The sequence below is a fragment of the Pithys albifrons genome, chromosome 11 (genome assembly GCF_047495875.1).
Source record: "Pithys albifrons albifrons isolate INPA30051 chromosome 11, PitAlb_v1, whole genome shotgun sequence".
NCBI lineage: Eukaryota > Metazoa > Chordata > Aves > Passeriformes > Thamnophilidae > Pithys > Pithys albifrons.
Window position 1 is genome coordinate 13,664,833 of NC_092468.1, and position 14,296 is coordinate 13,679,128.

The 14,296-nt window shown below is 41.2% G+C and overlaps 1 protein-coding gene across 1 annotated transcript; it reads right to left on the minus strand.

Moving 5' to 3' along the window:
- Positions 1 to 10,016: 10,016 nt before the first annotated feature.
- NCBP2 (nuclear cap binding protein subunit 2) lies at positions 10,017 to 14,139 on the minus strand. The gene is made up of 4 exons (XM_071566432.1): positions 13,952 to 14,139; positions 13,701 to 13,882; positions 12,830 to 12,968; positions 10,017 to 12,254 (listed from the first exon to the last, which is right to left on the minus strand). Exons 1-4 carry the CDS (start codon positions 14,030 to 14,032, stop codon positions 12,183 to 12,185), a joined length of 474 nt encoding a protein of 157 aa, XP_071422533.1. The 5' UTR covers positions 14,033 to 14,139; the 3' UTR covers positions 10,017 to 12,182.
- Between the last annotated feature and the right edge of the window lie 157 nt (positions 14,140 to 14,296).

Here is a 14,296-nt window from a genome sequence, read left to right on the forward strand (position 1 = left end):
AAGAGCACAAGAAGATTAATCAACATAAGTTTAAGGTTGCCTTATTGATTAAAATTATCTTTACACAGACAAGCCAAGCATTGGAGTTGCACAGCCTGAATGCTGACCAGAATGAAACAGCCAGGTGATCCACATAAATGCACTTCCACCCAACCATTCCTTGCTTCAACAACAACAGTAGCAAGGAGAAGTTCATGTCCCATACTTTTAAAATTATGTTAGCTATGATGTGGTCTTATGAATTTGCTTGAAACCCACCCTGGATCTGTTGCATCACTGAAAAATAGGTTGGAACTGAGGTCACTGCTAGTTCAATTTGAACTCAGTGAAGATTATAATTACTGTTAAAGCCAAGACTTGATATAAATCATTCTGTAAACTACTCTGCATTTAAGGCTCTCACACTCATTACAGTAGCATCTGTCAAAATCTTCCCAGAGTTCTGCTACTTCCTGGAGCCCCACATATTCCTACTCTCATGAGCAGAAGAACCATAAACAGCCATAAAGACCATTTATCTGGTGATAAATAACTAACTGCTTCTTTCATGAAAAGATGTAGAGAATTATCCCTCCCAAACAATTTTCTGTATAGGTAATGTGGGTCTCATTGAGTCAGAGTGAGTGAGAATGATAAATAACCACTCAACACCTTTCTCACACAGCTGCAAGATATGTGTTTGGCATCTATTAGTGCTGTTTAGAGCTTGGCTTATGTGGGACATGCTCTGCAGAATGATAGGGAAAAGCCTTATGTCAACACAGAACCTGGCTGATCTCCTTGCCACTGCTGGAAGCTCTGAAGAGAGACTTCCACTGTCCACTGATGTTCCCAGAATTAACCCCATTTCTGGCATGTCCCGGCCTAATGCACTCAAAACAGCCCCTGAAATACATCTTACAGAGAAAATGGTTCTCCCAAGTAAATGGCTCTCCCAAAAAATCACCAGATTCAAGATGTGTCAAAAACGACATGTTTTCCCTTTCTGCCCCTTCTTTGTGGACAGAAACAGGAAGACAAGGTCCAATTTAAAATTCCACTTTAATTTACATGTATAAGAAAAAGATAGGCACATATCCACTAGTCCACTCCAATTAGCCCAGCAACACTTGGATTAAACTAATCCTCAGACACAACTGATCCATCTGTTTGTGATCACTGGTGAAACTGAACTCATGTGTGAAAGTAGCATGTACCAGCAAAAAGTAAAAATACATGTTGTTTTGCAACAGAAGTGAGGGGAAGGATAACTAAAAATAGTGTCAGAACATTCTGGCCAGAGCCAAATATGTCACAAAGAGCAAGAAAATAAATTTCTTGGAATATAAAATATTTTGGCTAATTTTAACTAAGTGTTAACAACTATCCAGGGACTATGGTGACTGTAACTATATTATTTGGGAAGATGTCACAGGCTTTACACCAATTGCAAGGTGAATCACTGATACTGGGCACTAAGTGCTATGATTTAGTTGATGACGTGTTGTTTGGTTAAAGATTGGGCTTGAGAATGTTGGAGGTCTTTTCCAACTTCAATGACTTTACTCTATAATTTAATACTGGGCAGGCTCTTTGTAAGACTGCAGGCAACCAAACTTGCAGCTACAAATACAGCTGGGGGGTCAGTCCCAGCACCTCCAACATCATTAGACTTACCCCAGTTATCTTCAACACGGGACTGAAGCAGAATACAGCACACATTTGGCAGCTCTGACATTCCCAAGGCCAAGTCACAGCAAGGCAATGATATGAAGGTTTTCCACACATTAGCCCAGAAGGCCCCACTAGCACTGCTGGTCAAATTGCACAGATGCAGAGAAGAGCAATCAAATGTGGTATTAGCATGCATGCAGCTTGGAGCACAAACCAAAGATAATATGTGAGAAATTTAAGCTGGAAAGGACATTCTAGCTGGTAAGTTGCTGCAGCAGGGACACTGAAAGAAATCGTGGAAAGGAAGCAAAGGTTCATCAAAATCAAAAGTCACAACACTTCAAATTCCAGTATCACTTTCAAAAAACATGGGAACTTTACATGAAAAATGGATTTATACCATATTTTCAAATTAAAGCACATGAAAATGCATGTGAACACAATAAAATACCTTTTTACTGCAGATGTTCAAACACTGGAACAGGTTGCCCAGAAAGTGGTGTGGAGTGTCCATCCTTGGGATGTTGCTCAAACTTGACTGGACACCGGCCTGGGCAACCTGCTTCATGTTTAGGTGACCCTTCTGTGAGCAGGGGGTTGAATGGGATGGTCTTCAGTGGTCTCATTCAACCTCAACTATTCTGTGATCCTGTGAAGTTAATCTCTGCCTGCCTGATGCAGGTCAACCAAGGCCCAAGATAAACAATTTCAGCTTTTCCTGTTTGTATTATACTACTCCTTTAGTTAGATAAATAGAAAAGGAACATTCTGTTTTCTTGACTAAGAATCACATCAAAAAGCTGCCACTTTTCTCATATTAAGCTATTGTTTAATCAGATACATTCAGTCAGTTCATTTCGGGGTTCCAAAACATAAAAGGAATTAAGACCTGATGAAGTGCTTTAAAGACTGTGCTGTCCATGTGCCAGGTTTCCCAGGAGTGATACTGCAGATACCAGGCCACTCACAGAGGAAACGTCCCTTCAGTACAGATCACAGCTGCAAAGCCTCAACAAAGGAAACACTTACCAATTCTTGATTCTTTAACATATAAAACAGGTAACTCACACACAAAAATGAAGGAAATGCAGTAAGTCCTGACAGTTGTACGAGAGTTAAACATGAGCTTCTCAGGAAGGTATTTCCAAGTTCGGTGAAAATTCTCAAGCAACTCCTGACACATAAAGGTAATTCAGAGAAGAAAACTTTTGTTCTTAATGATCCAGACACAACTGCCTCAAAAACTGTGCTAGAAATTAAACCTGTGCTTACAGTTCGGCCTGCTCTGAACTTTGCTTTGCTGACATATGGCCTCAGAAGGCTTCCTGTCACTTTGAATTTTTCCAAGGGCAGCAGTGGGCTGTGCATTGGGAGCAGGTTGCCCCTGTGCTCCCCACTGCACTCAGAACAGCTGCATTACAGCTGCATAGAGCACCCACCACAGGAGGAGAGGAAACCGTCAAATACCACTTTTTAGATAGGACTGTGTTCCTGTCCTTTACAGGAAGGATGACAGGCTACTTGTGGTAAATTTTGCAACCACAGAAACAGAATTTGCTATCAGTAAGTGAATATATGCAGCTTAACCAAGAAATAGGGAAATACTACCAAACATCTAAAATTTTTTCTTCAAAACTTCTTTAACAGTTGGCAAATACAGAAGTGTTTTCTTGCAGCATTCAGCAGAAGATCTAAGATGCTTAACTGGAGTTCTTCAAGGAAAGTATGAATCGTATTGCTTTAATTAAAAAAAAACATCTCCCAATTTCCTGGCTTTGTGGCAAAAAATCAAATACTCAGGTTTCTCTTTAGTACATTGATATAATAGGCTGTAAGAATCAGCACAAAGACTGTATTAAAAAAAAAAAAGGAAAACAGTCCAAGAGTAATGGCTGTCATTCCTGCAGATCCCTGTGCTGCTGCTGCTGCTATGAGAGTGAGGCACTGAGAACAGCTCAGCGTCACAATGATCCACCAGTTCATGTCCAGAAGTGACAGAGCTAAGAGCATCTCTGCTCCTACCACAGTTAGCCCATAAACTAATCAACTTCCTACAAAAATCAAGAGATGCCAGTGAATTTCATATATGACAAAGAGAACTCAAAAGACAAATGTGCTGTGATGCAGACCCGCAATGATGACATTGTTGACATGGATGTTGCATCACCATCACTCATCAACATGGTCCCTTTTCCCCCATTGCAGAAGTGCAACATTCTGATTAAGAAACTGTAAATACAGAAGTAGATGCAAAAAGCTTTTCAACTCTACGTTCACAGGATGTGTGTGCATAAAGAAAATAACTGCACATAAGTGAAGTTTTAAAAGTTCAAGTGCTCAGCACACTTAGCAGAAATATTCTTATGTCGCTCAAATCTAGAAATTGAGATCCTTTTCTCTTAAAAATATGACAGCAGACACTTTGTCCCCCATTCCCTTCCCAGGCCTATGCACAGTAATGCCACTAAGTCTGTGAATTGACTCTTCACCCACTCTGGATAAAATGAAAGGAAAATAGGTCCTCCTTGTGGTATATTTAACTAATGAGTTCAGGCCTACTGAAATCAACAGTTAATTCACTCCAAAACTAAGCTGTGAATACTATAAAAAACACTGGAATTTCACTGAGGGGCTTTTATGTAATTTTACACATAGCTTCTATTAATTCTTCAATGATTTTTTTACATGTGCACAGAAACTGAATGAATAAAGGATTCAAAAGGAACATTCATTTTATATAGACTTTCAGAAAACTATTCTGACATTTTTCTCCACAAATGGAAATGCTGTTCATGACATGAAGGCTTCCTTTAAGAATCAGAAATAGAACATTTTCTAGAATTCCTAATGACACAATGATGTTTTATACTTTCCCCCTTTCAATATCTATCTTTGAATCATGAGTGAAAAGCAATAATATAATCCTTACAAATGTGGAACACCTTTCCTCCATTTAAAAGGAAGGCTGAATAGAAAATGATTTTATTTCTAGCTTTTGTCACCACTATTCCTTTGCAGTTTTACATCTCAACTGTAAGCTATACTGTCACTGACAGCAGTTCTGGCAACACCATATCCAGCAGTAAAAAATGTTTAGAAATAATTAATTACTTCTAAAGGTTATTAACATAAAATGGATTTGAACTATATGTTTTCTAAATTAGAAAATCCATTACATGACAGATTTTTCAAAATAAAAGAAATTAAGACTTGCTTTTAGAAGACCTATTACACTATATTTACACTGGCCTTTGTTCACATATCTGTGTATTTGGAAGCCACAAAGAAGCTAATTCCCTAGGATTGTAATGATATGTAGCTAAGAGAGAATTTCCTTGTTAAATTACGTAGCACAATATAAACTTCTAGCTAACAATGAAAAGGTAATTTTTGAGAAGCAATTACGCACTTTATGTGCACTAAAATATTAATTTCAAATTTATTAAAATGTAAAATATCGAAAACTGAAATACGGATTCCAGTATCTCATGTTAACTTCAGTGTAGACTAAAGTTCATGTGGATGTACCTGCATGCCCACAGAATATATCAGATTTTCCTAGAATTAACAGCTGCAATAAATCTCTCTTCCTGAACAGAGCAGGCACCTGCCATAACCATTAAAAAAGGGGAAATCAGGACTTTGCTGGGGTGTCATGTGCACAGGGAAAAGGCTGGACCTTCCACACAGAAGGCAGCCATGGTACAGCTGTTCTGTGCTCTGAAGGTTTTACCAGCTGGAATGCTGATTGTCCTTCAGTGGGTGGGTTAGACACATCCACCTGTAAACACCCTGTGGAAACAGGTCCTCTCCAGTGCTGCCCATCCAGCTCCACAGTCAGGGGCCACCACAACCCTGAGCACCTTAAAGCTCTGGTACATCCAGCATACAGCTTTGCATGATGTATTTTCTCTCCTCTCAGGACAGCTCTGGGTCTGGGAACTCCAGCCTGTCAGGTACTTGGCCCAACCAGGAGACAACTCACAGAGCATGAGGAACAGTACTACTTGTTCATGTACATCAAAGTGATTGTGTTGTCTAACAGGGAATGAATCATTCTCATGCCTGTTTTAGTTCAATTAAGTATGTTTAGGAGAAAATTTATGATCAAACACAGAATAAACACCATGAATTTATTCAGGTTGTTGGGCCTCTTTTAATGTTTTATTAACTTTGCCTTTCTGATCATTCTGAATCTAGAATCTGAATTACTGGATTAGCACAAATCAGCTCCCAATTTCCCTCTTTTCACATCCTTCCAGCTTTCTGTGCTCTTCTGAAGTAACGTCTTTCTCTGTCAAACTCTGCAGACCATTCAGTATTTGCTGGCCATCATGCCCTTAGTTTCTGAGAAAAATTCTGTCCTACAAGTGAATTTGGACAAAATCCTGGTTACTTTTTGTGATGCTACTTTACTCAACTTCCCTGATTCACCTTGAGACACAAATTGAGTCAATGCTGCTCCCACAAGAACTTTCAAGAATTGTCCTGCATGTTAACAGTGTTACATGTTTAGTTTATGAAGAAATAAGTAAAGTTCATTAAAGCACATTCAGTACTTTAGCACGACGCACACAGATCTCGCGCAACTCCATGGGAGATAAAAGTAAGTTCCTGACAGGACTGCACTCTATAAAACAATCAAAACATCCACCATGACATGGGGAGTGTGTGTGAGAGATCTGAGGAACTCAAAAAATACCTCCTGAGTTTCCCCCCTGGTAGGCTCAGACAACACCACACGCCTGCCCCTGACAGTTGTGTGGGATGGAACATTGCATTGCAAGGCTGCTGCTTAAACGCTCTCTCAAATTAGTATGTAGATTCCAAAGAGCAAATTCAGCTGGGAATTTAAAGCAGAAATGCAGATTTAAGGGGAAAAAGTTCCTGGATTTAATGGGAAGTTCTTTCCAGTTCCTGGAAACATATTCCTCTTCATACTGGAGTAAATTCAGGGGGGGAAAAAACCCTCCAAAACCTAAACCATAAACAAGGCCTTTGCAAGCCTGCACAGCTGTGGCTACTGCCTTTCTGAAGACAGAGCCTTTCAGCTCTGCAGCACTGAGCCCTTAAAGTAAAGCACTCCTAACTCTGCTGCTTCGGGCCATGTTACAAGACAGTTTAATCAGTCTCCAGTCATGTTGATTTTCAAGCAATATGAAAGAGTTTTTTCAAGAAATGGAGACGCTGCCTTAGCTGCACGGTGAAATGAGATGCCCTGAGAACAGTTTGTTCCACAACAACTACTCAGCTGACTGGGAATCCTGACAGCACACCCTCATCGTGAGGAGACACGGCTTCTCATGACACCTTGTGGCAGTCTGACAAGCTGACAAGGCTTTTGTTTTCACAAAAAGTAAATTTGTTTCAAAACAGTGGTATTACAGAAAATCAAATATGCAACAAAAAGCACCAATTTATAATCAATTAAGCTGAACAGAGCAGCAATACTTTTTAAAGTCAGGAAAATTTCCCATAAAAATAAGGACACAAAGTGTAAAATTAATAAGACCCTAATTTTAAAGTAATAAAGTCCGAAAACTGAAACAAATTCAATTTGAAGTAATTCATGTGAGCTACTGATGTACAAGTATAATAATACAAGTATGTATTATTGTTATATTACATAAATTATATCTGTTATATATGATATATAATATATTACATATAATATATTATTATATTTAACATATTCTTACATATTCTAACTAGAAAATCAGAATTTCCTTTTGGCATTGTAACTTGCAGGAAGAGATTGGCTACAAACCAGCAAATCCTGATGCCTGGTTGCCCCCATTCTGAGGAATAGTCTACAGATGAAAATTAGGGTTTTGGCCATTTCTGCAACACAAATTAAAGCAAAATCTCGAGACAGCACAAGGGCAATCCCAGCTGGGCGTTGCTCCACAAAGGCTGTAACCTCACTTGGCAATGTGGCCACCAGAGGGATCCCCCGGGCACTTCACCCGCGCTGCCCCTCCAGCGTCTGACACTCAAAAGATTTCTGTCACATCTACACTTACCAGCTACTCAGTGCTGCAAAGAAGAGTTTGGCTTCATTATTTACCTTTTTTTTTCCCCCCAGTAAAGAACTCACCAAAATAGATACTCAAATAGCCTTCAGGTAGAAGCTAAAATAATCTTGGAAAATATTGCCTCACTATAGTAAATGGACATGTGTCTCAGAAAGCAGGTTAGGAAGAAGTGACAAAAGGTTGATTCTCATCAGCTGTGGAACCCTAATACAAGAGCTCATCTCTCCTCCTCTCAGAAAGTAACTTGTCAAGGTCAACAAACTTTCATCTCATGTAACTCTGTCTTCTACTGACAGGGGTGTGGTGCAGACATTGGGTGAAATTAAGTGTCTTAACTTACAAATACTAAAATTTTATGGATTCTCCAAGTGTAGACAATTTGAATTGAAATTAGAATGGAACACTGAAGACTCTGCTCAATCCTGATCCACAACGTGCTACAGAAAATAAATGTAACTGTGAAGTGGTATGAAAGCAGGACCTACAGATGTCCCTGGGCGAAGCTTAAGAGTAATTCATAAGTATGCAGTTGATTATGAAAGATTTTTGATCTGTTTTTCTCTCAGATTCTGTTTTCTAAAATTGATCATGCCTAGTTATGTCTATAATGGGACACAGTACTGGGAACTTCAGCTGCCTGCAGTGCAGTCCTAGCTCTGTGTGTACATATCCCTGAGAGCTGTGCAAGCCTCTGGAATACACAACAGACCAATTTGCTTAACTTAAACCTCCATAGTGTCCATTGTGCAGTGCTGATGGCTGTGTCTGGAAAAGGAAGAAGCTCTCTCATTTCCACAGTTCAATCAGTTTAAGGTCTGAAAATAAGCCATGAAGGAGCTTTATGCTGGAAGCCTTTTACCTCAGCATACAAGTCATAAATTAATTCTTAAAAAATTGAGTAGCTGATCCGCAAGAAGTCTCCCTTTCCTTTACCATGGCTTCTCGTCCAGTCTGAACAGAGCACATGTTTTTGATGAAAGAGCAAGGCCTGCTTTCAGTTCACACCATCACTTCAACCTTGGGATACAAACACAGCTGACCTTGAATAAGTTTCCTGTCTACGTGGCAGAGGAAAACAAATGAAGCAGTGATGGACAACACCTGGTCTCAGCTATCCAAGGGCAGGGAGACCTCCTACCCTGAGCCATGAGAAACACACCATCTAGTTATCCCAAAGGGAGAAAGAGGAGTTGCACTACAGAGCAGCCCTGAGTACATCCAATTCCTTGTGCAAAAGCTTGTTCAGCCAGGAACAGGCAGGAGACATATGAAAGCAGACAATTAATAACCAGGCCATTACTTCCCAAACACAAAGTTCTGAAGTCCAGGACACTTCTTTCTGCCGTCTTCACTGATTTTTTGGTACTCCACCTGTGGTGACATTAGACCCTACACTTACCTGAAAGTGCCAAATACACTCAGTTAGGAGCAGAAATCCGGGAGATTGCAAAGAAAAATGGCAACTCTAATTCATCCTTATTTACATGCTCTAGCATAAGGTACAGCTCGTGCTTTAGAAACTCAAATGGACAACTTATAGTCCCTGTGGACTGCATTCCTTTGCATGGGATTGTCTTCCAGCTAGAGATGAAACCATGTACAAATCATGTCCATTTTGGCAGTTTTCATCAATTTTACCTTCACAAGAAGCCCAATGTGACAAAATACAGAGGAAGAGGTGCTGGATATTAGCTTACATTTTTTTTTTCAGAATTATCTATGTAGAAAGGACCATAACACAATGGTGGTTGTGCTGGCACCAGCCTGAGCAGGAATTTGTCACTGCACAAGGCAGTAAGTAACCTGACTAACATATAGACCACCGTGGAACAAGCCTGCAGGGATACACTGGTAACAGGGGTTATTTTGTCAGTCATTGAAAACAAAGGGGCTTAATGTTCCAATTTATACTCTACTGATTTTACCCTGTAATACCAAAACCCAAATGCTATGAATATAAATCTTATTTGCAGCTATTGCTACCTAAGAGAGGCATATAAATCACCCCACCATGAGCCTGCACCAGTCTGAGGGAGAGACTAAAGCTCTTGCTGCCTTAATTTCTAACAGCCTCCCTTCTATCAAGGCATATCTGAGCTTCCACTCATATTCTTAGCTGCTGTTTTTCCCTATGGACACAATTCAATAGAAACAGCTGATTATAATGAACACATAGTTAGAAAAGCTAACACAAAGCTTGAACTTCCATAGAAGTGTATACAATTATAAAGAACTAGCATGAAAAATCCTGGGAGATCCTGTCCTTCCAAGAGAACCTAATCCAAATGCGCCAGCATGTCAGAAAACTGAAGAAGCCCCCAGTGAAGTTTTAAAGACTTGATTCAGTTTCTTTTATTAAGCTGTAACTTCAACAAAGCCAGACCCGATTTCAGTCAGGGAAGGCAAAAATCAAACCGTGTTCAATCAGTTTCCTCTATAAGCACTTCTGAGAGTTTAAGAGTTCACATGATACAACATGTGTTTTTAAATCCCATTTTGATTGAAATCTCTCAAAACAGAAAATCTCACTTTAAAAGAGAATCCTTCCATAGACATTGCACATATACAGCAAAGGACAGTGATTGTTGTGAAAGAAAATCTTAATAGCACCTCCATTTCATTTGAGAATTAGTCTTGCAGCACTTACAATCAAAACTAATTTTAAACATAATTTTTATAAGGAAGCACACCTTGAAAATTACTTGTTACACACCAAAGACTTTTACATTCCCTTCAGTATCAGTAAATAATTTAATGTCTGTTCTGTAACCCAAAATTCCAAACCAGAATGAAGAACATTAACCAAACATCTTTCAGCATCCAAGTAAACTGAACAAGACTGAAAATCCAGTCAAGGGAAGAAATATTCCTTCTCTCCATCTTAAAAGAAACTAGAACAAAGAATAAAGGCACCAATCTGAATACAGCTCCTTTCTCTCATGGATTCCTTAAAAAAAAGTAACAAACCATTTTAATGTTACAGCTTTATTTGAAAGAAAGTGACTTTAGAGTTTTTGGTAACACATATATTAATACAAAATTGATACAATGAAAAATAAAACTTCAGCAGTGTCCTCGAGCAGATTACAGGCTGTAAACTCATAATCAAATGTACTATATAGGAAAAGGTAGCCTTGTTCAAACTCTTGTTCGCAGACAAGCACCGAGTGATCCCAAAACTCTGGTTTTACTCCACATGCCAAAAAACTCAAAGCCCAGCCAAACCCACACTGCCCAAGTAAGCAGCTGTTCTATCTCAGTGCATTTCCTATTTACAGTAACAGCTGTGACCAACTGTACAGAAGAAACACATTGGTATTTCCAACAGTATTGACAGTCAGTAAAGATCAACTTTTAGATAACCTGACACTTCAAAGTTTTCTAAGGAGTTATGGACAACAAGGGATTTGGACAAAATTTATGAATTGCCATTTCCAAGAAGCTCAGAAGTCCATAAAAAAATTCCAAAGCTCTCTAACAGTTCCTTTTAAACTATTTAATTTCAGCTGGTCAAAGTCATGGATGTCAGGATCATAATTTTTATACCTGTGTCTGCAATGCATCAAAATCCCATCATATAAATCAGTGGTGTGAAGAGGACCCATGGGGGAAGATTAAAAAAACCAAACCCAAACAAAGCAATCTGTGCAATCCTGCAATTCTTTTACCATTCCCAGTAGAAAGTAAGGCTCAGTAGAAAGTAGAGGCTCAGCAGAAAGTAAGGCTTCTCCCAAAACTTCTGTTTCTGTTTTCACCTTTGTCTGAAATCAAGTTTCTCAAATAGAAAATGTATTTTGGGAATAAACTTTCTCGTTATACACACAGTTCCTCAAATGCCCCATTTTCGGGGGTAACTGTACTTGGCACCTGTGTATGCACATTATACTTAACAGAAGATTGCAGGGGTCTTCATGATTTCTGGGCTCACCAATCTGATTTGTTTTATTATGCTGTTCATGTAAGTCTTACAGGAACAGCACCAGTGAAAAAAGAATACTAATCCAGTAGCCCCAGAAAATCTGCAACTTTGAGTCTTCCCTAGAAACTGGAAAATTTCCCTAGAAATTCCACTTCCTTTTCAGGCTTTTTTGCCTTTTCCTTTCACTTGTGAAACATCCACCAATCATCCTTTATCACTGCTCTCCACCCTGTGATACCAATGTAAACAAAACTCAGTGGTAGAATAATCAAGTTTTCTCAGTGAAAAAAAAAGCACCATAACATTAAATCTTTGCTCCTTTTAGTAAGTTCCAGCAGCATTTAGAGACCAAAGCCTCACACATTCTATTGCTTAAAACCTTGTTTCCAGGTCCTCTGCTACGCTTTGGATCCTGATATTAAAAGAGAAGAGGTAGGGGAACATAGGATGTGCTCACAGAAACATGGGCAGGAGTTTCCGTGAATTACTAGTGACATAAATTTGTGTGCAACAGACCTGACTGATGTCTGGTGACATTTACAATGCAGATTTGGTTCTCATGTAAGGCTGAGAAGTCACTGGCACTGAACAGTTTTGCCATAGCCACCTCTTCCAGCATCATAGTCTTGCCGATACTCATCTCGGACCTTACGAAGGAGGGGAAAAAGGAAGTCCAGTAAAGACAATTTCTCAAAAACTGTTACACCACAACAACACAGTCACAGTGAGTTCACAGCAAGCAAGTTGCCACACAGAGCTGACTGACAAAACAGAAGGCAAAGTGCATCATGCAGAAGCCCAGAACAGCATAAACCAAATTCCTTTTCAGTAGCATCCAGGGGACTCCTCAGTCAAGGCAGTCCAAGTAAGGATGGCTGGTCTCCTGGTCTCAAGCTTTGGTGGTAACAGCCACTGCCACCTGCTCCTTTAGGTAAAACAACTGCTGCCCTGTGTGCTCTTGACAGCCTTAGATTTTCTGGGCTTACTTATAAGCATGATCTCCCAGGGTAACCAAGAGTTGTTTCTGCAAGTACTTTCAGTGAAATGTATGAAAATGTTATCTGTGCTTGGCAGGTTAACAATGCCATTGATCAGATGCCTTACACACATCCTAAACAATGACTCAGAAGTTGCTGTTTCTGAAATTGTTCTGAGTGTGTTCATTCAAAACCAAGACATTTGGCAAAGTCACCTTAAAAACCCAAGCTGTACAACAACCTACCTGCCCCCCTGATCTTCCACGGCCATACTGCCTTCCCTCCTTAAATCCTGCATCCCAGTCTGTCCTTATGATCCTGTCATCCAGTCTGGTTCCGTTGATGTATCGCATCGCATTTTCAGCATCTCCTCTTGCATAATACCTCAAGAACAGGTTAATGAAAAAAACCAGACTACTATTTTCAACACATGGAAAAAAGAACAGTATCAAACGGGCTACAAAACCAAGTCTTTGCTTGTACTAGGCTCCTGCTCAGTTACTTTCAGAAGCAACAGCTTCTGTGAAGCAACACAAGCTGAGAAAACTGCTAGTGAAAGAGAGCAATGTGAAAAAAAATGCATATATGGGACTGAGTTCATCAACCAAGCTCACCCTTGACAGCACAAAGCTCTATTACTAACGAGTGAGAAGCCCCAGGCATGCTCAGTTCATGCTGCAAACTTTCACCATTCTGGTAAGTTTATTGGAACCAGTTACAAAACCATCTTCAGACACTCATGTGTAATGAAGTCACACAACAGGGATGCAAGATGCCAACAGAAACTTGGGCACAGAGAATATGAATTTACTGCAGAGGTCAACTACCTAAAAAGGTAGGTTGAATATGAATTTACTTCAGGTCCATTACCTAAAAAGTATCTGGGTGTAAGTGTCGCAGTGAATGCAATCTGTTACCCCCTCTCGACACGCAGTGTATGTTTCAATCACAGAATCACGGTTGGAAATGACCTTTAAGCCTACCCAGTCCAGCACGGCCCTCTCACGCCTGTGTCCCCCACAGACGCTTTAGCAAACCTCTCCCGTGGCTCAGAGCCTGCAGTGCAGAGCAGTTCACCCAAGCCCTGACCATCCCTGCAGGGCCCCACAAGGATACTCTACGAAACAGAAGCCGCAGGCTGTTTTCTTCACTTTGTCCAGCCCCATGATGACCTTCTTGATGTCGCCGCTCTTGCTGAAGAGCTCGTGGATCTGCTCCTCGGTGGTGTAGAAGGAGAGGTTCCCCACGTACAGGGTGCAGCTCTTCCTCAGCAGCCGCTCCTGGTCGTATCGCGTCCCCTGGGCCGCAAGAACAGCGCGTTACGGCCCGGCCCGGCCCGCTCAGCCCCCACCCCGGCCAAGGCTCACCCGGAAGTGCTGGTCGCGGTACTGGCTGAGCTCGGCGTACGAGTCGCTGCGGAGGATGCTCAGCGTCCCGCCGGAGCTCATGGCGGCGCTGCCCTGCCCGGCCCGGCCCGGCCCGGCCCGAGCCCTCCCAGCACAGCCCGAGTCCAGCACAGCCCGTCCCGCCCCTGCGCGCGCAATGACGCGCTGCCCGCGCGCCGGCGGCTGGGGCGTGGTGGCGACAGGTCTCGCGAGAGCGGCGGGGCTCTCCCCCTCACGCCGAGCGCTGCGGGAGCGGCGGGTCTCGCGAGAGCGGCGGCCATGTCGCTGCGGAGGGCGCTGCTGCTGCTGCTGTCGAGCCCGCGGGTC